This window comes from Notolepis coatsorum (genome assembly GCF_963971535.1).
Source record: "Notolepis coatsorum genome assembly, chromosome: 9".
In the NCBI taxonomy this organism is placed as follows: Eukaryota; Metazoa; Chordata; class Actinopteri; order Aulopiformes; family Paralepididae; genus Notolepis; species Notolepis coatsorum.
The window spans coordinates 123,825,216-123,849,642 of record NC_140173.1 but is presented as its reverse complement, the minus strand read 5'-3'; the positions used below and the strand labels follow the sequence as shown (position 1 = coordinate 123,849,642).

General features: G+C 42.2%; 1 protein-coding gene across 1 annotated transcript in view; it reads right to left on the bottom strand.

Moving 5' to 3' along the window:
* Window positions 1-24,427, bottom strand: part of LOC311234739 (VPS10 domain-containing receptor SorCS3-like) — a gene marked incomplete at both ends in the record, with an annotated part of 229,353 nt that overhangs the window by 17,783 nt on the left and 187,143 nt on the right. Inside the window, 8 exons of the mRNA XM_084321982.1 lie at window positions 1,387-1,486; window positions 2,415-2,549; window positions 18,088-18,200; window positions 18,547-18,670; window positions 19,634-19,767; window positions 20,233-20,419; window positions 20,802-20,973; window positions 21,365-21,478. Of these exons, the coding sequence (XP_084178108.1) occupies window positions 1,387-1,486; window positions 2,415-2,549; window positions 18,088-18,200; window positions 18,547-18,670; window positions 19,634-19,767; window positions 20,233-20,419; window positions 20,802-20,973; window positions 21,365-21,478 (1,079 nt within the window). The remainder of the gene's footprint in view (window positions 1-1,386; window positions 1,487-2,414; window positions 2,550-18,087; window positions 18,201-18,546; window positions 18,671-19,633; window positions 19,768-20,232; window positions 20,420-20,801; window positions 20,974-21,364; window positions 21,479-24,427) is intronic.

The following is a 24,427-nucleotide window of genomic DNA, read 5'->3' as shown; positions in this document are numbered from 1 at the left end:
TGTGAAAAAGATCTTACCATGAGCCGGTGAGATACCCCCGAGCATTTCCCTGTTATCGATCGGCATCTGGTAGATCGATATGTCCATTTGCTGATGATAAATCCCCTTATTCCATGGTGAAATCTGCGATTCGAAACGTAATCCACGGTACAAGATGCTGAGTCAGAATCCGGGTACTGAAAATCTCCATTGAAAGGAAAAAAATAAAGTCATCCATTCGCCCACAGGGCACATTGCAGTGGAGCAATGGCGCCCACCTAAGAGGATCTGGCCGGTATTGCACATCCTCAAATTCACAGACTAGGGAATATATGCAGTGCCGCTCCGTGACCTTGACCCGGTTATTAAAATGATATAAAAGCAATAACAACTTGCCACGGCTTTATACGTGATTCTGTCCACAACGCATGGATTCGAAACCCGTATTAACTCGTGGTCGGGCGGCAAAGTGTTAACAAATCTATTTTTTTCCCTTCAATTTAATGACTAATCGGATATTTGAAAATCAATGCCCATCCCTAGTAAAAATGATGCAATACACAGGCATTTTTTTTACAATAGGGGCCTTTTAATATCCAGTACAGTACCTATTGGACCTATAAGCCACACTATGGATTCCGCTCCCTGCCTCAGGGAACGTGGTTACATCTGCAGTACGAGCAGCTGCTTCCTGTCCGGTCACTCTCTCAAGGTGTTAAACGAGACGTCCAGGACGTCCCACTGACATGTCCCAGGGGTTTCTAACGCACAGGGGCGCTTTATGCTTAGTCATGGCTTTTTAAGTGCTGAGGTGCATTATTCAAAGTGTTGCCCCCCCCCCCCCCTCGCCACCCGTCTCCCTCCCTTTTTAGAGAGGGAGCCTATGAAGGCTGTGACCTTTCCGGGTGCCTTTAGAAGGCACCCCAGACCTTTGCATGCAGACACAAATGAAGACAGATCAGTCGGTGGATGAAAAGGGTAAAGCCATGCCATGTTGATCGACACGTTTTTGCGATATGCTAATATCCCACTGACCCCGGGGGTGTTCCTCGCCGCATACCAAACACCTTCTTTGTCAATCATTCCATTGATCGGATTATTTCAAAGAGATCTAATGTCTGACACCCTTACAGCACGCCAGGTACCGTGCAGCAGTGATGCGCCGGGAAAGATATTCAAATCTTGTGATAAATCTTGTGTCAGGGAATGCAGTTATCTCCCTTAGCTCCATGCATTATCCCTTCATTGTATGGGCAGAGAGGAATGTCAGCTTGGCACGGGGAAGACACCCGCATTAGCATATGCACATCAACGCGGAACACAACAAAAACCTCATAAAATGGAATACATTTGATTTGAAGCCTGGTGGAAGGTACTGCTGCAGCTGCGGAGCTCAGATGTACTTACCCAAAGTTTGCTGTGTGATGTACACAATGATGCGAATGTCAGCTTTAAGCTCAAATTGGATCAAGCCTTGGTTCAGGGCATTGACAAAAATATCTGATGACTGTTTTGGGGAATTGACACACACACACACACACACACACACACACACACACACACACACACACACACACACACACACACACACACACACACACACACACACACACACACACACACACACACACACACACACACACACCCACACACACACACACACACACACACACACACACACACACACACACACCCACACCACACACACACACACACACACACACACACACACACACACACACACACACACACACACACACACACATACAATGACACAATATAACCTTGTAAAGATTACCTTCAGATGCTACTTAATCATTAGTATATAATATATAAAGCTCTATAATGAACCACCACAGATTCCGAGGGTTAAGTCAAAACCCTTCCTAACTAATTATTTCCAGTTTGCATTGTGTTTTCCAAGGGATCCACAGAAAGCTCAAAGGGTCTCGACAAAGACTGGTGGGGTGAAAACACAAGTCCCCGCGGAAATACCCTTTTCTCTCCGAAGTCTCTCTTTCAAATCCTCCAGTTGATGAATGCTCGGTGCTGCCACCGCTGGTCACCAATAAGATCAGCACCTTGACCTAACTGATTAATAGTGATAGTAATGTATAAAATAAAGTATTCTGTATTTTGTTGTGACAAATAATAAACAAACTTGAAACTTGAACTTGAATTTGACTGTATTTCAGCAGAATTTGACTTGTGTTTTCACCCCACCAGTGAGACTTCTGTTGATCCCTTCGAAACCGCAATGCGAATTTGCAATAATTAGTTAAGACAGGTTTTGACTTAACCCTCATAATTCGTGGTGGTTCATTATAGAGCTTTATATGCAATGTCAATAGAGCTACCTAATCATGCAATGTCAATAGAGCTACCTAATCAGGAAACGTCTTGGAATGAGACGGTAAATAATCACATGTCTTTACCCTTTCCAGGGCCTCCACATTCTTCTTCTTGTGTTCCGACTGCGTGTGAATGTCGGGCAGGATGAAGAGTTCTGCCACGGTGGGAATACCAGGAAACACAGAGACCAGCAGCTGACTCTCTGGAAACCCTGAGACCTACGACAACAGGTGCGGTGACAGGAACAAGGAGTCATTTAGAGTTCCACCATAGAGAACACGCATGCATGCACAGACGGACACGCACACACGCACAAACACACACACACACACACACACACACACACACACACACACACACACACACACACACACACACACACATACACACACACACACACACACGCGCACAATTTAAACTTTGGGCTAAAACATGAATACAATTAACATGGAGTTTAACACCATAGATCCATTTTTGTATTTTTTAGGGGCAAACAGGGGATCTTTAGGGGGAGATATAGCTCTAGTTTTTTATTGTAAAGTGTGTTGATGATGCTGTGTAGGTCATTTTATACAGTAAGGTTAAGTTTGATCATCATTTTGACTATCTTGGATAGTCTCATTGGATCCACAAGAGTGTCAGCGTTCTAGTCCATTCATACAATTCTGATACTGTTTAGGGCAGTAATGCAGAAATAGGCAAATAGGCCATATTTTTTTAATAGTCAAAAATAACACATTCAAGATAAATACTTTATTGCCATACAACTTAGTTGTTAGGAATTTGCCTCAGTGTGCTCATGACAGCAAACAATCACAGCACAACAGTCAAGACACATAAAAGAAAACTAAAATCCAATCACTGAAAACCAATCACAGACTTTAACAGTCCCAGAGGAAGGTCCAGAGCAAAATAACAATAAAGTCATAGGTGCTTTGAAATACAGTAGTAGTTGGTACTTTGCTTTCGTAAAGTGCTGATGCGGAATTAGGGAGCCATTCAGTGATTGGATGGTTCTGCAGTAAGTGCTGTTGAGGAAACACAATGTTTTTGTTTTGATGGTCCTGAGTGTTTTTCCTGCGGGGAGAGTTATTAAGAGGGGGCTGGCAGAGTCCTGTAGTATTTTTAGAGATTGAAAATGCGGGTCTCATAGATGTCAGAGATGGGGGTGAGTTTGAAGCTGATGATTTTTGAGGCAGAGCGAACAATTCTGTACAGCTGCTCCCTCTGCTGAGCTGCGGAGTTGTCATACACCACGCAGATATAGAAAAGGTGAGAACACTTTCTATCGCAGCTCTGTGGAACCACAGCATCCCCTCTCTAGACACCCCAGACTTTTTTAAGCCGGCGCAGGATTTTTTTTTTTTTGTGGGCTTTTTTTGATGATGCAGATCTACTGTAGTTGTCATCCCAATTCAGAGAGGAGGAGATTGTTGTTCTGAGAAATGTAAGGCTGTCCAGTCTTTCCCCCTCCAGGCCATTGATGGCCAGTGGCAGGAGAGCCTTCCCACCTCTCCCACCGCGCCGAACACAGACCGTCAGCTCTTTAATTGTGAAGGCCTTCAGGTCCAAGATGTAGAGATAGCACCAGTCAACCAGAGACAATTGTTTGATCGCCATCTGGTCCATCTGATCTCCATCTGGTCCACGACATAACCCACCACAACATATGGATCAGGGATATTTGACACGCTTCAATGCAATCGGAAGAACCGCTCATCTCGCCCGACCAAGAAAAGTGCGCCCGGAGACATTTGACCATTGCACAGGCCAAGATATAAGGTTTCAAAGGGTGCTCGATACTGCCACCTTGGAGGATGCGGCCGGTATTGCACTTTGGCATTCTCAGGATGATTACCCATGTTAACCCCGAGTCTGTGTGCCTGCTGTAATGAATAGAAATATCAAATAAAAGAAATAACGATCAAATAACCAGTATACTCGTTGTTGGTGTTCAAGCGATGGGGCCCAATAACGAGTATAATCGTTGTTGGCGGGGAATGAGTTATGTGGTTAAAGAAATCAAAAGCATGTATTTAACAAACTCAACAATGTTCTAAATACGGTTTTATATGAACTTAATAAATAAACAAAAATGAAAAATCTACTTATGTCGACGAAAATTTTCAATAGGCCTAACTAAATAACAGATTACATGCATAAAACGTTGAAAACAACCTAACAAAGCAACAATAGTATTTTTAATGAGGCTATTATTATTATTATTATTATTATTATTATTATGTTGCAACAAGATAGTCTACATACTGTAGATCACAAAACAAATAGCCTGTCTCAGACTGACTCACAATCATGGTCCCGATTCCAGCCTGGCAAATCTCCCCACATTGACTTTCCACCAGTCAGTCGGATTTGTATCCAGGGATTATTTTAACTGTTATGCGAGGTGGTCTGCCATATGCCGACCTGGCAAACTTGTAGTTAACAACACCGCAGTGGTGACTCGCCAGTCCTCGTCATGTAGTAGCAAGTGATGGTAACATAGCTATCTGTCATCAATGCAACCTTGCGAACCTTGTAACGTTAGCTAGCTGCGCGAGAAACTCCTAAATTTGCATCGGTGTAGCTCTCCTCGATGCGCGAGATGGTTGTGCCTCAGGATGGGATATGGTGGTACGCTGGCTCAAGCAGGTGTATCATTTGGCGAAATCCTTCACGTCAACCATATCGATCATGCCGTTTCGATAAATGCGCAGACTGGCTTGGGTTATTTTTTCAAAATCAACTCTTAGCCTGCTTAATTTTGCAAGTTGCCGTCGCTCGTGTTTTCTTCCCTCGCTTATTGTCCAGACACAGATGGTAGTTGCCTCCTCATCATAGTAATATTGCGCTCTCTATCTGTTCATTGAAACATGCTTTGAAAATACACCATTCTACTGACGGCTACAATGTAATAAGAGGCCGACAACATTGTAACATATCATTGTTTGATCGAGTAAATGTCATGTGTTGGAGTAAATCCTTAACTTCTTCCGCCCGCGCGGACTGCAGATGACATCACGTCATAAATCAATCTCTCCAGACTGTCTGACAAAATTATTGTTTTATTTTTCAAACGTATTCAAGTATAAACATCATAAACTAAGAAGGATCGCTTCAAAACTAAGAAGGATCGCTTCAGAAAGGAGGTCAGTATCTAAGATCTATAGGTTACTCTCACTTAGCTCATCAGATGGCCTGGCCTCCATTAAACAGCAGTGGGAGAGGGATTTGAAGGTCTCCTTGACTGCTCCACAATGGGAGACGGTTTTAAAAAATACAACAACATCATCAAAATGTGTAAGATATAAAATGATACAATTAAAGGTAGTTCATCGAGCTTATATTACACCATGTAAAATTAAAAAAATGGATCAAGCCATCTCAGATTTGTGCTGGCATGGATGTGGGGAGGTAGGAACACTCATCCACATGTTGTGGCATTGCCCCACAGTGAAGAGTTTTTGGCACAAGGTCATTTTAAGACTATCCTCTATTCTCAGTGTTAAGATACCCTTATGTCCAAAAGTCTGCCTCTTGGGCATAGGGGTAGTTGGTATACAATCAGCACTTACGCAACGCATCATTACACTAGCACATATGTCAGTTAAGCGTACTATCATGATGAACTGGAAGATCCAAAAGCCAAATTGTTTCTGTATGGACACCTGGATGAGGGATTTCATGGACCTATTGACAATGGAACGAGCAGCCTCAACGCTCACTGAACATGACCATGGAGAGGACGGTCCCTGGATCTATATAAGGACATATTTGGAGAATACTTATGACTGAAAGCAGGAGTATTTGATCTGCACCCCCCCCCCACCCCCCCCCCATTTTGTTAGTATGTTTTGTCTGTATTGTACCGTTTGTGAGTTTTGTTTTGTCTGTATTGTACTGTATTGTATTGTTTATTGTTTGTGAGTTTAGTTTTGTCTGTATGGTACTGTATTTATGTTGAGCTGTTTTGTGTTTCAAACTATTAATTAAAAAAAAAAAAAAAAAAAAAAAGTATAAACATCATAACCATGTCACAACAGCAGTTATAGGGCTGACCCCTATTAATCGATTAGTCGACTAATCGGTCGAAAGGGGCCGTGGTCGACTGGCCAACCTCTTAGTCGAATATAATAAAAAAATAAATAAAAATAAATATTAATCTTGTTATTCTTTATTTTTTTTATTTTTTTTTTCAAAAGAAAAGAGGCATAGAAGCGTAGCTAACGCTAATGGCACGCATACCAGAGGCTAACTGCCTACGAAAACAGGCACAGAGGCACTGAAAGAGGATTTCACCCATCTAATGAACACACTATACAAATATCAAGATGTATCCATCAGTGGACCAATTGCATGTTTTTGCAGAGGACAAGAAGCCTTCAGTCGACTCCTTCAGACATTAAGCACCCCCCACAGCCCAAATGGAATGATAAAAAATAAAAAATAAAAAATATATTATACTTTAAAAAAAAATTTAAGTCGACCAATAGTCACTTAAAACACACTATTACACACTATTACACTATTACACTATTACACTAGCACACTATTACACTATTACACACTATTACACACTATTACACTATTACACTATTACACACTATTACACTATTACACTAGCACACTATTACACTATTACACACTATTACACACTATTACACTATTACACACTAGCACACTATTACACACTATTACACTATTACACTATTACACACTAGGGCTGTCCCCGACTAAGGATTTGGATGGTCGACTAGGATTGGCCAAAATTTGCCGTTAGTCGACTATTGGTCGACTTAAAAAAATATATATAATAATATATATATATATATATAAATTTGTTTAATCATTCCATTTGGGCTGTGGGGGTGCTTAATGTCTGAAGGAGTCGACTATTACACTATTACACTATTACACTATTACACACTAGCACACTATTACACTATTACACACTATTACACTATTACACACTATTACACACTATTACACGCTATTACACTATTACACACTATTACACTATTACACTATTACACACTATTACACTATTACACTATTACACACTATTACACTATTACACACTAGTACACACTATTACAATATTACACACTATTACACTATTACACTATTACACACTATTACACACTATTACACCATTACACACTATTACACTATTACACACTATTACACTATTACACACTATTACACTATTACACTATTACACAATAGCACACTATTACACTATTACACACTATTACACTATTACACACTATTACGCTATTACACTAGCACACTATTACACTATTACACACTAGTACACACTATTACACTATTACACTATTACACACTATTACACTATTACATACTATTACACTATTACACTATTACACTAGCACACTATTACACTATTACACACTATTACACTATTACACACTATTACACTATTACACTATTACACACTATTACACTATTACACTATTACACACTATTACACTATTACACACTAGTACACACTATTACAATATTACACACTATTACACTATTACACTATTACACACTAGCACACTATTACACTATTACACATTATTACACTATTACACACTATTACACACTATTACACACTATTACACACTATTACACTATTACACACTATTACACTATTACACTATTACACACTATTACACTATTACACACTATTACACTATTACACACTAGTACACACTATTACAATATTACACACTATTACACTCTATTACACACTATTACACACTATTACACTATTACACACTACACTATTACACAATAGCACACTATTACACTATTACACACTATTACACTATTACACACTATTACGCTATTACACTAGCACACTATTACACTATTACACACTAGTACACACTATTACACTATTACACTATTACACTATTACACTAGCACACTATTACACTAGCACACTATTACACTATTACACACTAGTACACACTATTACACTATTACACTATTACACTATTACACACTATTACACTATTACATACTATTACACTATTACACTAGCACACTATTACACTATTACACACTATTACACACTATTACACACTATTACACTATTACACTATTACACACTAGCACACTATTACACACTATTACACTATTACACACTAGGGCTGTCCCCGACTAAGGATTTGGATGGTTGACTAGGATTGGCCAAAATTTGCCTTAGTCGACTATTGGTCGACTTAAAAAAAATATATATATATAATATATATATAATTTCTTTTTAATCATTCCATTTGGGCTGTGGGGGTGCTTAATGTCTGAAGGAGTCGACTATTACACTATTACACACTAGTACACACTATTACACACTATTACACTATTACACACTATTACACTATTACACACTATTACACACTATTACACTAGCACACTATTACACTATTACACACTATTACACACTATTACAATATTACACACTATTACACTATTACACACTAGTACACTATTACACACTATTACACAATAGCACACTATTACACTATTACACACTATTACACTATTACACTATTACACACTATTACACTATTGTGGGGCGGCGTGGCTCAGGGGTAGAGCGGGGCGTCCAATGATCGAAGGGTTGGTGGTTCGAAATCCCGCTCAAGCCCATGTCCATCCCATTGCCGTTGTGTCCTTGGGCAAGACACTTAACCTACTTGCCTCGTATGAATGTGTATGCATGTGAATGAATGTTGGTGGTGGTCGGAGGGGCCGTAGGCGTTGATTATTCGCCACGCTTCCGTGAGTCTGCCTCAGGGCAGCTCTGGCTGCAATTGTAGCTTACCACCACTGGTATGACTGTGTATGAACGAATAATGGACTCTGTGAAGCGCTCTGAGTAAAGAGAGAGCGCTATATAAATCCAATCCATTATTATGATTATTATTACACTATTACACTATTACACAATTACACACTATTACACTATTACACACTATTACACTATTACACTAGCACACTATTACACTATTCCACACTATTACACACTATTATACTATTACACACTATTACACTATTACACACTATTACACTATTACACTATTACACAATAGCACACTATTACACTATTACACACTATTACACTAGCACACTATTACACTATTACACACTAGTACACACTATTACACTATTACACACTATTACACTATTACATTATTACACACTATTACACTATTACACACTATTACACTAGCACACTATTACACTATTACACACTATTACACACTATTACACTATTACACTATTACACACTATTCTTTAATTTATTTGCATTTATTTTAAATTTGTTGGACCTTATGGTGTCCTTGTTCTGTTCTTGACTTATTGTTATGTTTTCTTCTTGACTTGTTTAAAGAAGACCTGTACGGCCCATGGGGACATTAACGTGTGTTGTTGGGCCTTATAAATAAATTTGATTTGATTTGATATTACACACTAGCACACTATTACACTATTACACTATTACACTAGCACACTATTACACACTATTACACTAGCACACTATTACACTATTACACACTATTACACACTATTACACTATTACACACTATTACACTATTACACACTAGCACACTATTACACTATTACACACTATTACACTATTACACATTATTACACTACTACACTATTACACTAGCACACTATTACACACTATTACACTATTACACACTAGCACACTATTACACTATTACACACTATTACACTATTACACAATTACACTATTACACACTATTACACACTATTACACTATTACACACTATTACACTATTACACACTATTACACTATTACACACTATTGCACTATTACACTATTATACACTATTACACTATTACACACTATTACACTATTACACTAGCACACTATTACACACTATTACACTATTACACACTAGCATACTATTACACTATTACACTATTACACACTATTACACTATTACACACTATTACACTATTACACTAGTACACACTATTACACTATTACACACTAGCACACTATTACACACTATTACACTATTACACACTATTACACTATTACACTAGCACACTATTACACACTATTACACTATTACACTATTACACACTAGCACACTATTACACTAATACACTATTACACACTATTACACACTATTACACACTATTACACTATTACACTAACACACTATTACACACTATTACACTAATACACTATTACACACTAGCACACTATTACAATACTACACTATTACACTAGCACACTATTACACTATTACACACTATTACACACTATTACACTATTACACACTATTACACTATTACACACTATTACACTATTACAGTATTACAGTATTACACTATTACACTATTACACTATTACACACTATTACACTATTACACAAAATGTGCACATTTTAGTTTTTCATTTTAGGTATTTTGTGGTACTTTGTGGTATATTTCCAGGCACTTTGGGGTATTTTGAGATATGTTGGGGTACTTTGGGGTATTTTGGGGTACTGTGGGGTATTTTGGGGTATACTTTGGGGTATTTTGGGGTACTTTGGGGGTATTTTCTGGTATTTTGGGGTGTACTTTGGGGTATTTTGGGGTATTTTGGGGTATTTTAGGGTACTTTGGGGTATTTTGGGGTACTTTGGGGTATTTTCTGTTGCAAAATAATAATGATAATAATAATAGCCTCATTAAAATACTATTGTTGCTTCGGTTGTTTTCAGCGTTTTATGTGCATAATCTGTTATTTAGTTTGAAATGTTCCTTGAAATAAGTAGATTTTTCGTTTTTGTTTATTTATTAAGTTAATATAAAACCATATAGTCACATTTTAGAATACAATAGAATAGAATTTTAGAATACAACTGGAAACACTGTCCTGGCCTGCTTCTAAGTTCTGTATCGTATCGCTCTCGCTCGGCATCGCTCTCTGCACTATCTCGCATACGTGCACGCGCACTGAATAAAGACCACAATGTACCTTTAATCCCAATATTCGTCTGACCACACCCCTATCAGCTTACCCATATAAGCAGGGGTGGGGCCACCCACTCTCCTCCTTCTCGCTTTCACCACAAGGAAGAAGTGCCTCGGTAGATCCCCACACTTGACACCATGATGGAAGAAAGGTTTAGGAGCAGCTTTGGGAAACAAGGATACGTTGACATCATATCTTTATTTTCTCTCTCACTATTTTCGAGAAAATACGGCGATATTGTCTTCGTACTGGAGTGTCTGGAAGATGATGATCATTCTAAAAACCCTCCACCGGTTTTCGTATTGGGAGCACGCCGCTGCATGCTTCTCAACTGCAGTTCCTTGCTGTGTTTGTTGGGGTGAAACCTGTCAGGCCACAGCTGAACTGTCGGACATGCCGCTGTTGTGAGAAGCGGTGCGTTCCAGGTTGGGTGAGTAGTGTTTGCTGGCGGGCTCCACTTGTCTGTTAGTGCTATGGGGGCTACTTGACAAAGTTTATGGAAACCGGCCCCAGGCTAGGGTCCTTTGTTCAGCCACCTAGGCGACAGAAGACCTTGGTCTGAAGACCATTATAGTTTTAACTAGTGGGCCGCGACCATTGACACTGGTGATCCCTGTGTGTTCTGGACGAGTGGATTCTCTCTGTCACCGTGTTAAGGCCCCATCTTTCATATCCAAATGAGAGTATTCCTTCACGAGGGGATATGTGCATGTAATGTGCGATAGCGGCAGATTCATGTTCAAAGTCAGCTACACAGGCCAGTTGGTACTGTGCTGATTCCGTCGGATGTGGTAAAGTCACCGTTGTGAAGCGGTGTTGACATCTTGTTTTCTCTTTTCTCTTAAAAAGTGAGGAGAGGTTCAGAACGGCGGCCTGTCTGGGTGAGTGTTATGTCATTGTTTACATGTTCATAGCTTACGGTTAGCCAGTCAGCTGTTAACTGCTGCGTTAGCCTGCTGGATCGCTGCATGGCCTGCTTAGGGCCTACTATTAGCCAGTCAGCTGTTAGCTGCGGGGCTAGCATGTCGTGGTCGCTAGGTAACGTTAGCTTGCTGCTATGGCCATGGCCTGGCGCGGGGTAGCTTAGCTTCTCGCGCGCCGCCGTGAGCTCGCTTCTGATCGCGTGCGTCGTTAGATCGGCGTCTCGCGAGCAGAAGCAGTAGCACCCGAACGGTTGGAGCGGCCGTTAGCTTGATGCTAGTCTGTTGAACGTGCTTTGATTTTAACATGTTTTACACTCTTGACCACGACGTCATCCTTGACAGGGGATGTTTTCGTCGACCCTGCCCTGAGCCAGGACGGCAAGGTTGCATCAACAGGGGACTGTAGTGCGGGTTGGGGCGGTGACGCTGCCCAGTTCGGACAACACAGGAGCGGCTGTGTTTCCTACGGTGTCTGTGACTGCACTTCGCTGATCTGCGTTCCGGGTAGGAACGGGGTTGACCAGACCTCATAACACGTCTTCTGGTTTTACTTTGCTAAATGTATTGTGAATAACGGTGTTTTTCCCAAAACGTGTGTTGCTACAATGCATTTAGGATACGTTGCGGGTTATGTGTGAGCTGTTTTTGTCACTGGCAGTTAGCTTCTCCGTGCAAACGGGATGTAATGATCTGGTTGTTGTGTGAGAAACACGGCCGTGTACTCACAACTAAGGTAACTAACCTATGAAGCTATGCTTGGTGACAAGTGAGTAAAAGAATGTTCTTTCTCAGACTGTAATGACAATGAACAGTGTGTTCACACATTAACAGGTTTTCCTGTTTTAACTGGCCGTATTGAGGGTAAAATAGGAGGATTGTGTTTCCCCCCCGGTTCCCTGGGGACTTTTTCATCCTCCTATCAGACATGTTGTGCATTAATTGTGTCTTTTGTGTGGTAGGGATACGATGTAACTCTTAGCTTGATTGCTGAGGTTGTGCTAAATCTGCTGGAGAAACTTATTTCCTAAAGGGAAATTGGTTTGGTTGCTGTCATGTGTGCTTAGCAAGGCCTGTGGTCGATACTAATCAAGAATGATGTATTCTCTCATTGTGAAAAAAACGGCGTTCCTCTGTTGAGTGTTTTTGCCATTTTTTGTAGGTGATGATGGCTTGTGTGTGTCATGTGACCTACAACTGGGTTGTACTGGCCACAGAAGCACATGTGTATGTTGGACCGGGGTTCTTAGAGCCCTCTCTATTCTGTGTTTTTCCTTAGTAAAAATCAGATAGCAGGTTAGCTCATGCGCTGTGTGGAGCTGTGAAACGCTTCATAGAGCTGACTATGACTGTGTCATATTCTCTTTTTGTCGTTACATCGTATCATGGGTGTGGGTTCGTAAAGGGGTGAACTGGTAACCTTTCCTCTCCCCATTGTTCTGTCGGTCAGGGGTACACCTGACCGACGGGGGGGGGGGGGGGGAGGGAGTTCCTGGTCCCACGGCCTGGTATATTGGGCGTGTGCACCGCAGGAATTCCCCCGCCATAGAGTACGTCACCGTGCGCGTCTCTGTTGGTAGGACTTCCGTGTGCTGTTCAGGTCCATGTGATGGATCTGTTTTCAGGGGGGGTGGTCAGGGCTCCTCCTCACCAAGCGCCTATTCAGGCCTTCTGTGAGTTCGGACTCCTTCTTCCATGTGAGGAAGTCTCCATCAGAGTACAGAGCCTTCCTCCTCAGATTGTCAAAGTGAGTGGACCCTCTAGAAGGGTCCTTTTCTATTGTATGTATATTCGATTCAATTCGTTTATTGAGTGTGTATGGGTTCAGTGCCTCTTCCCCGGAGGCCCTAAAACCAGTTTTTTACATGGCTCAAGGTGCAATATATTCTTTTCAATCTGTACAACTCGCGTGGGAAGTCTCTCTGGGGATCCCCGTCTCTTTCCTATGGGAGGGTGGTGGGATGTAAAAATGTGAACATTTTTTACCCCGGCTGTGTAGACTGGGATACATACTGTTGATGCTTCCTTCTTTCTATTCCAGAAGTGTTGGAGTTAGGGAGTGTCACACCCCTCTTGTCGTTCCCCTGGGCGCCTTGGGGATTCAATGACAGGTCTAAATAGCCTGTTCATTGATGGGGGTGTGTCCCGACGCACGTATAGTGCTAGCTCGCTGTAAACAGGCGATTGACTGGCACGCCTTGGTTGCTTGTGGTTGAAACAGCGTTTTTATAAAGCAACTGAGATGGGGGTTTTTCCTCTTCCGACGACCACATCCCATGACCTGGGTGGGTTGTCGACGGATTCTCGTTCATGTCTGGGGGATGATGACGGGATGGATCTGAACATATGTGGTGGGGTCTCACGCCCTTGGGGTGGGCCACCAGGCGCGGTTCGTCCGAACGTCTGGGTGGCGCCTTCTTTTCATGTTAAGATCAACACGCATATCTGCCCTTCTCCTGGAGTAGGCATGTCGGCGTGGTTAGGGCACGGGACTGGTTCTGGTCACGCTGGTCCAGATCAGTTGAACCCGTTGTCCGCCGGGGATGCAGATCTGCTGTTCTGGTACCCTGAGGGACTTGGGCTTTTTTCAGGGGGAAAAATGCCAGGTCGGTCTGGGTGTCACAGGGTTAAGCGCTATGGAGACCCTGGTTGGGTATGTTTTTACTCAGCACTGTCGTCATGGCTTACAGCCATGCCATTCTGTACGCGCTCGATCTCGTCGGATCTCGGCCGCTACACAGGTTGGTCCTGGTTAGTACTTGGTTGGGAGACCGCCGGGGAATACCAGGTACGGTGTGCTTAGGGGCTGGTTCTCCATTATTTTTCGCTCCTCTCTCACGCATGGCGAAGAGGGGCCTGTGGGGGTGGTTTTTTGACCTCCTCTGGTGACCCTGTGCTTCCCGTACCGCCAGGCCCGGTCCGAAGTGATGTTTGCGACCCGTAGGCCTGGGTTAACCCTTTTTGGAAACTGAAACACTTGTACTGCGGTATAGCCGGTGTAGTTTTGGAGTTTTTTCTTGAGGGGTTATAGGAACAACCACCGCATTGGGTAACACCGAGGTGGTTGATTCCCTGGTGTGTTGGAGCAGTGTCAACTCCCGGGTTCACCGTTTGAGGGTGCCCCTGCACGTTCATGACGTCTGCCAATCGTGTCAGCCTTCTCTGCCTCGACCCCTCTGGGTGGGGGTTTTTAAATGGAGGCTTGGTCATGCAACACCGCCAGCTTACGCTCCTTCCGCCGGGGCGGCTGTGTTCAGCTGTCCCCTCTGGCGCCTGTCTCGTCCGCAGTCTCCAGGCTAGGGTTAACAGCCTGTTGCCTGGTTTTTCCCCGGTGCGCTGCCTGCTTCCGTTGGTTAACCTTTTTTGTGTGCTTACGGCCATGCTGACTGCCTGTTCTGCAGGGTCAGTGTGCCAGGCGGTGTACTATTGGGGGGACAGGGCCCGCTCGGCTTACGGCCATACCAACCTGAACACGCCCGATCTCGTCCGATCTCGGAAGCTAAGCAGGTTCTGGCCTGGTTAGTACTTGGATGGGATTCCGCCTGGGAATACCAGGTGCAGTAACTGAGGGGCCTTTGTCCGAATACGCTGGCGATGTGGGGGGCGGGGCACTACGTGCCCACCTGGTGGGGTCTTGATGCTGGCATCATGGACTTCTCCGGGCCCCCATTCTAGGGAGTCCAGTCCTTTTGGTGGGTCTGGGTCTTCCTTCGTGCTCCGCTGCTACGGCCTTGCCACGGGGTTGGGTTTGCCCTTGACCCCGTGATTCTGGGGGCAGTAACGAGGTTGTTCCTCCGTTCGTTCCCGGGTGGCATGCGGGTTGTGCGTGTGTGTAGTCGTGGGGTCAAGCCACGGTCTGCTCACCCTGTGCGTTGAGTTGCTTGAGTGCCTCTTCGCACGGTCGGGTCCGTCGCCCTCCCGTGAAGCCCCTAATAGGGGGGGTGCCCGCCATTAGGGTGGGTCGGGGGCTCGGCCCTCCCTGTTCTGATGGTTTGTGGGGGGCTGTCAGCGGGGTGTATTTGTCGGCCGTTGGCTCTCGCTCGGCCTCCCTTGTGCAGAGAGCGATGCCGAGCGAGAGCGATACGATACAGAACGTTAGGTTATGACTATAACCAAGTTCTGTTAGTATAGCGACGCTCGGCATCCGACGCCGCTGCAGCCTTTGACCTCGCCTTGTGGCGAAAGCTTGGGAAGGAGGAGAGTGGGTGGCCCCACCCCTGCTTATATGGGTAAGCTGATAGGGGTGTGGTCAGACGAATATTGGGATTAAAGGTACATTGTGGTCTTTATTCAGTGCGCGTGCACGTATGCGAGATAGTGCAGAGAGCGATGCCGAGCGTTGCTATACTAACAGAACTTGGTTATAGTCATAACCTAACGTTCAGTGGCCTGACAAAAATAAAATAAAAAAATTGGATTTTTTCTTTTTCTTTTAATCATCTCGCAGCCCTCCCGTGGCTGCTCGCGGCCCACCTTTGGGTCGCGACCCCGACTTTGGGAACCACTGACCTATGCCACTGTCCTATACCCCCCTGCTGTTTGTTTGTTTTGTTATTTTAACTTAACTGTTTTTATTAGGGCTGTCAAAGTTAATGCTTTAACTTGGGAGATTAATTTAAATTATTTAAAGCATTAAAATTAATGAATCTAGATTAATCTATGGAGTGAAAAATCTTCAATCTTAGCACCACGGATATAAGAAAGAGGTCTAGCTGAGTCAATGTTTGATGGTTTTGTTGAACATTTGTATTTCACAGAGAGAAACTGTATTAAAAGAAAGCTATTAAAATAGTCTTTGAATCTAAATATACTTTCTTTGTGTTGATTTTACATTAATTCCATGATTTTACTCAAGTAAATATCTGTTACAAGCTTCGGTCTTAAGTAGAAAAATGCAATTCTTTATCTAGATTAATCTAGATTAATTACAGAAAATGGTGAGATTAATTAGTTAATTTTTTGTAATCTATTGACAGCACTAGTTTTTATACTTCCTGTTGCTTGTTTTATTGTTAACCTTGACTTTTAACTGCCTTGGGTTTTTTAATAATTTTTTTTTCTATGATCTGTAAGGTGACCTTGGGTGTCCTGAAAGGCGCCACCAAATAAAATGTATTATTATTTTATTATTAATATTATTATTATTATTTCCAATTAATATTAGGTTAAAAAATATAATTGCCGGATTTAACGTGACTTCTGTTAATCTAATGTTAATTTCTTAATTTGATTACATCACCCCATCTTGTATTGTACAATAATTATTGCAAAATAAAAAAAATAACAATACATATTTTCTAAGAAGAAAATAAAATATTACTAAGAATAACTGCTGGTATAAACCATGCCCACTTCCGGTTTATTTCCGAATTTAGATACAGATACTAATCATTTTGATGGTTGAACAGATACAGATAAAGACGTCTCTGCATACCCCTACTCTGAAATACACTAATGTCTGTGTGGGTCTCTGAGGGTTAAACTTTGAGGTAATAGTTTTATGCACGGATCTCTAAACAATTCAAACTATATTCAAGTACAAAAAGAGACTGGGTTCAAATTATATTAGCTGGCAAAGAACACCACATTTTGCTACTATGTCTGATTGGTTTCTTGACCCCCCCCCCCCCCATTGAAAGACCATAAACTATCGTTCAAGGCTGTATATGAACACTGAAGGACAGGCAAAAGGACACGCAGACAGGCAGACATCACATGTCACAAGGTTCACGTGGATATAAAATAGTAATGGTCTTAAGAGCCACTGATGGCCCGCAGAGGCTCCAGAGGAGGTCCCAGAGTGGGCGGAGGGAAACCTTGTACCTGCGACAGGGCTGTTCGCACCACGCGGCCCACGTCGTCTCGCCACTCCGGGATGTCAGGGTTGTGCTCGTCAAGAGCCGGCGAGAACGACAACAGGAGAGACCGGAAGAACTCTGGGAGAGGATGAAATGAGGCGACATCAACTACATCACAAGATTCTCTTCATAATTCACTTTTTGATTAACCCAAAACGTGTAGGTTAGGGTGTCTTGCGTTTGATAACATGAGGATTTAAAGTTAATTGCCTCCTCAAGACTTTTCTGTTCACACGGCATGACATTTTGTTCATTAGATGAGTCCAACATTTGGCATTGACATGGCAGGTCTTGCCGTGTGTACCTAGAGGAATCGTACCCCCCCCCCCCCCCCCCCACCCCAGATGACACACCGCACATTCACGTAACGTAGTCTACAGGGTTCCAATTAAAAGGCGTTTGAAGATGGTTTTCCCCCACTCACCTTTAACAGTTATACGTTTTGTATCTTGTAGTATCGTGCTCCCAGAGACCACCTGGACCGTGACCTTGTTAATTCCCTCTCTCAGGAACATGTGCGAGATGCTTCCCTCCAAGGTTATTATGGGCTGGTTTTCAAAAAGGGAAAAAGGAAGAAGAAGAAGGAAAAAAACACAGAATTGTATAGAAAACATGGTTAGAATTCTGGGTCTCAATGAATCCAAAATGTCAATGTGGTTAGAAGTGGTGGAGAGAATAAAAGCTAGCTTATAATGGTAGTGTCTGGTTAGGAGAGAGGGATAATGGAGGTACTATCCAAAGAGGGGTCCGGGAGGGGGGGGTTCGAGCTGGAGCATACAGTATGTGTGTAGGGTTTTAGATAACAGGTATTAGGGGTATATCCTGTATAAGACATTGGTATAATTGGTAATTTCGTTGGATATACACTGTATACGGTAAAGTATTATTATATATTTTTTTGCTTTCTGTTTCTGTGCTTGCATGTCATTTTAGCCATCTTAATTGTTAGTTTCATTATGTATTGTGTGTTGAGTACTGACTTTTAATAATTTTGTTTTGCAATAATAAAAAAAAAAAAAAAAAAAAATGGTGTCCTCCCAACCATACATTGTATTACATACAGCCCTGCACAAACTGCATAATGAAGGATGCGGTGGTGAACACAATCTACATGATAACGAATCTGACCATTCAACCAGAGTGGATCCGCGACACAGACACAGACCAGGGAACGCAGAGTCACAGCGCATCTCAAACATGTTGTGTGAAAGCACAGCCGATTAACATTTTGTGTTGCAAGGACATCAAGGGAAAGTGTGTGTCTGTGTGTGTGTGTGTGTGTGTGTGTGTGTGTGTGTGTGTGTGTGTGTGTGTGTGTGTGTGTGTGTGTGTGTGTGTGTGTGTGTGTGTGTGAGAGAGTGAGAGGGGGCATGTGGGAGGGTGTGTGTTTATATGCATGTGTCCATATGCGTGTGCATGTGCGTGTGTGTGTGAGTGTGTGCACATGCATGCCCAAAAGAGAAAAAGAAAAGGTCTATATGGTGTATTAGTGAGTGTAGGAGGCTACTCACCTCGGAGCTGTTTTCAAACCACCAGAAGGTGGTCAGTGTTCTGGAGTGGCTCGGCCAAACCACTGCAGTGAGATTAACCTCCACCCCCCTGATGGCCACTATAGGAGCAGAGATATACACACGCTCCACAGGGCCTGAGGCAGCGACACACACACACACATACAAATATACACACACAAATGTACACACAGACACCCACACACATGCACCCAAGTGTACGTACAAACACAGACACAAATTAATACATACATGTGTGTGTGTGTGGGTGTGCACACACCAGGCACACACACACAAACACACAAACACACAAACAAGAGAACCACATTAACCACAATAGCAGCCACGCAAACTGCCCTGAAGAGACAGATATCTGCCTCACAAGCACGAAGTTCAGCTGTTCTACACAGTCGAAGGTTTCACAGTATAAAATTGTAAAGTACTGCAGTATAGTAATATGACATCCTAATGTCATGATTAAATAATTCACTGTGTCAGTGTAATAAAAAGTCACATTTAGTTGATTGTAACCCCTATTTATTCTTTTAGTATCATATAAGTCATATTCTGCATGGAGCAGGAATGGGTAATGATTCACATACTCGTGATGTGTAAGAATATGGAACTGATGTCTGCTCCCTGGATGTTTTCGGCGCGAGCCGTCACTCTGTAAATCCCAGTAGCCCCGTAGACATGTTTGATCCCATCATCTGTCCTGCTCAGATTAGAGTATGTGATCTTGATGCCGTCCCCGAAGTCGAGCTGGATATTGGTCCTCAGCGAGTCTCCCTGTGGACAGAAGGTAAGACATGGCACCTGTCAGGACGGGTTTATGTAAGACGCAGCTTTACTGGACCAAACACGAGGAAGTGCGGTCCGCCAACGTGATGCCGCGTGGATGAGATTCCTTTGGAGTGCAGGCACTGTCACAAGTATTTCACTAGAAGAATGGGGAGGGAGGGCGAAAATGTAAAACGATGTCAAAGAGGTGAATGTGTGAATCTTTGAGTGCTCCTCTTCAAAGACTAGAAACAAGCCATTGGTACGTGGTGTTCTAGGCGAGGACATCTGGTCGTCTGACATTTCAAAAGAAGAAGAAAAAAAAAATCACCCCAGAACAAACGAACATAGCCCATTATGAAATTATATTAATGACGGGAGGATGACTCACGTCGTCCAGATAGAGCAGGAAGGTAACGTTGCTGCCGACCGTGGCGGCGAGCTCTCCCTGGCTGGTGGAGAGCCGGAGGCCTCGAGGGGACCTCGGACGACAAGGCTGTCTCCTGGGAGAGTACATGTTCTTCCCTCCCTCCTTGCAGTTATTGGATAAGACCTTCCTGTACCTGCCGAAAACACGATGTTCAAAACATTTCATTAGCGGTAGCCTATAGCTGTGCTAATCAAAGTCTTTATTTAGGGCAATTGTTCTCAACCTGGGGGGGGGGTTAAGTCTGAAGCCCTCCTCTATTCTAAACGAATCCAGTTAAGTAGCGCGAAAAGGAGAAATAGAAATAAAAACATTCACCATACTGTCTTTAGGGCACTGAGAGAGTAAACATTATTTTAAATGCTGTGAAAAATATTTGCATACGCAGTAGTGTATGATAAACTAAACATCCACAAGCTATTTTACTGCATAAAAAATTGCCTTCCCTTCAACCTACTCCTCTATCTCCAGAAAATAAACAACAGGACCGGTATGGTGATGGATAGGGGACTGTGATGGGCACTTACCCTGTGCTGTTAAGGAAGCTTTGGCTTGTGCTGCAGCTTTTAGTGGCTGCATTTGGATTAAACCAAAAAGCAGGGGAGCACTTCCCATCCGCTTGGCGCTCATACCCATAATCACTGCCAAAATAAGAACATTCATGAAATGATACACAGAGGCGCTAATATACTGAGTACCTTTTACCCAGTTTAGCTAATAAACTTAAGTACTGTTACTTAGTTGCAGTTTCACATTAATATTTCCATTTTAGGGGACTCTATACTTTGACTAGAATAATTTATACTGTATTTCAAAGGACATGTCCTACTCTTTACTAGTAATAAGCATTAATCAACAGTTAACTAATGTCTATAGTAGTTATTTACTAATGGGGTGCATGTTAAAGATATCCAATGGAGTTGCTACTAGTTGTTGAAATTGGTACAGTACCATAGCGCACAGTACTGTTAATTGTAAAGTTGTCAATTTTAACCTCTTATCCATCTGGCAAGAATTGGGCTAGTTTTGCATAAAACACCAAAGTAATTCGTGATTTCTTCTTGAACCACTTATAGCACATGCATGAGTCTGGTCTCTTTTGAAAGGAAACGTTCTGAACTTTCTTCCTGTTTTTGAGTTCCACCTGGGAGGTAGGAGCTGGAAAACACAACAGTTCCATAGCCCGAAATCTTATCTAGTAGCTACAGGTCCAAAGTTGATAACAAGAAAAGTTGTGTTTTACACATGTGTTTGTAATGTTTGTATTGGTAATAATTCATCCAAAATGGCCGACCGCATAATTAATTTCGATTGGTGTGAGAGAAATTCTCAAAACAAACAACTTCTCCGTCTTCTTCTCTCCCTTTATCATAGAGATCAGCCCTCATGTAAGATACCGTTAGCTCCAGAATTTCATTGGCTACACAAACGGTCAATCATTTTCACCGTCAGAGGTGACTGGTCCATTCAGGGCCAAAACCGGACGTGGTCACTTAAACTGACGCTCGTTGGTTGTTTGGTCTTGTAACCCGAGATTGGACGTGCATGCATGTCCGATGGATAAGTCAAGTCAAGAGTTTTATTTGTCACGGCATACAAGTATACAATGAAATGCGGGTGGTCTTGACCGCAACGATGTGCAATACAGTGGTACAACATATAATAGAATCCACGCACAATTGGAGGGGGGCTCCCCACCCTCCAGAACATTTACAACAAGCGTTGCAAGGGCAAGGCTAAGATAACAACTGCCTCTTTGAACTGCTGCGGTCAGGCAAGCGATACCGGAGTCTCAAGGCGAGCACAGAAAGACTCAGAAGAAGCTTCTATCCCCAGGCCATCAGGCTGCTAAACGAACAATGAACAATGAACACTACACAACAACAACCATCAAACGCACATAGCACACACATCCACACGCACACACTCACTTTAAACAAACACACTGTAGCACCCACTCCACACACTTTATAGCACACACCCACTTTAAACAAACACACTGTAGCACCCACTCCCCACACTTTATATTTATTGATGAAGGATTGCACTACAACTCGTACACCTTACTGTAAATTGTACCTAAATTGTACCTCATCCCATTTCTGCTTTGCACTATATAGTACTGTACATTAGTACACTGCATAGTATTGTATATTATATGGTAACTCAGTTACGTCTATTCTGCATCGAACATTGTACATATGTCTATACTGAACACTGTGACCTCATTTTCTACTTCTAAATTACATGCTATACTATGTTATTTGATACTATCTTGTCTAGCACAGTCTCTGGAGCGTAACAGTAAGAAGCATTTTGTATGAAAGTATTCTGTACTTCTGTATGACAACTATTAAAGAAACTTGAAACTTGAATCCAATAAAACAACATTGTGCAATAAACAGGTAACATAGTGGGGCATCTCGGTATTTGTACATAGTTATTTACAGAGCATGGAGGACATGCTAGGTCCTTTGGTAGTGCAATACACTGTTACTGTTGCTATACTATTTTTAAAGTGACCTTTCCTTTGTGGCCATAAGTGTGGGCGTGTGCATCATGAGTGTGTGCTTGCTCATGTTAAAGTGGCTGCTAGTGTGCGAGCGTGTACAGCGTGCGTGTCTTGTGTGCTCATGTGCGCTTGTGTGTGGAGAGTTCAGTGTTCTGTGGCACTCAGTGTTCAGTGTTCAAGGCTCTGATGGCCTGGGGGAAGAAGCTATAAGAGGTTAACCTCATCTTCACCTCTTCACCAAAAAACAATGCTGCTTTATTTTGCACATAATCCCAGACACATCAAAAAACTCTAACCAGTTGTGCACACATTCATTTAGTTTGAATACATTTGTCTGAATATGGCCACTAGAGACATTAAATCCTGCGGTGTGTTAATTACAGCTCGGATCACTCCTAAACTATACTTATATTCACCACGGGATAACGCACAAACATATACATGAAAACATTTATTCTTTTTTGCATGTTCGACGGAAGATACTGACTCCTTAGCTATAATATAGAATATAGATATAGCTCTACAAACAAGGTGACGCACCCCTATCTTTAAAGCGTGGCCTAGCTAGAACAGGATGAGGAAAATCCCCGCGCTGAATGAGTTAAGTAACACTTCATAAATACGTGCTGAATAAGCACATCTTAACCATAACTGAAGAATCCTATTAATTTAGGTGAAACCCCTGACCTTTCCTCTAGCATCACCATTAGGTCAAAACTTTCAAATCAAAGGAGCGTATCTCTTAACCCCTTTAGTTGTACAGTCACAACATTTGCTGTGAATATTCCTGATCCCTAGAGGATGAAACCTATTGATTTTGGTGACCCCATGACCTTCACCATCAGGCCAAATTGAGAACAAGATGTTTTCCACTTTACAAGAAGGGTCACAAACACCATTAATTATTAGCTATGGTTAAGTGTTGTTTATTAAGCATTTATTAACTGTTACTTAAGGGATAGCTAAGTTTTTCACTTTACAATTACAACATTGGCTAATATCTTGAACTATTTAATAATATATCAATTAATACCTTAGTTAACATGCACACCATTAGTAAATGATTACTAGAGACATT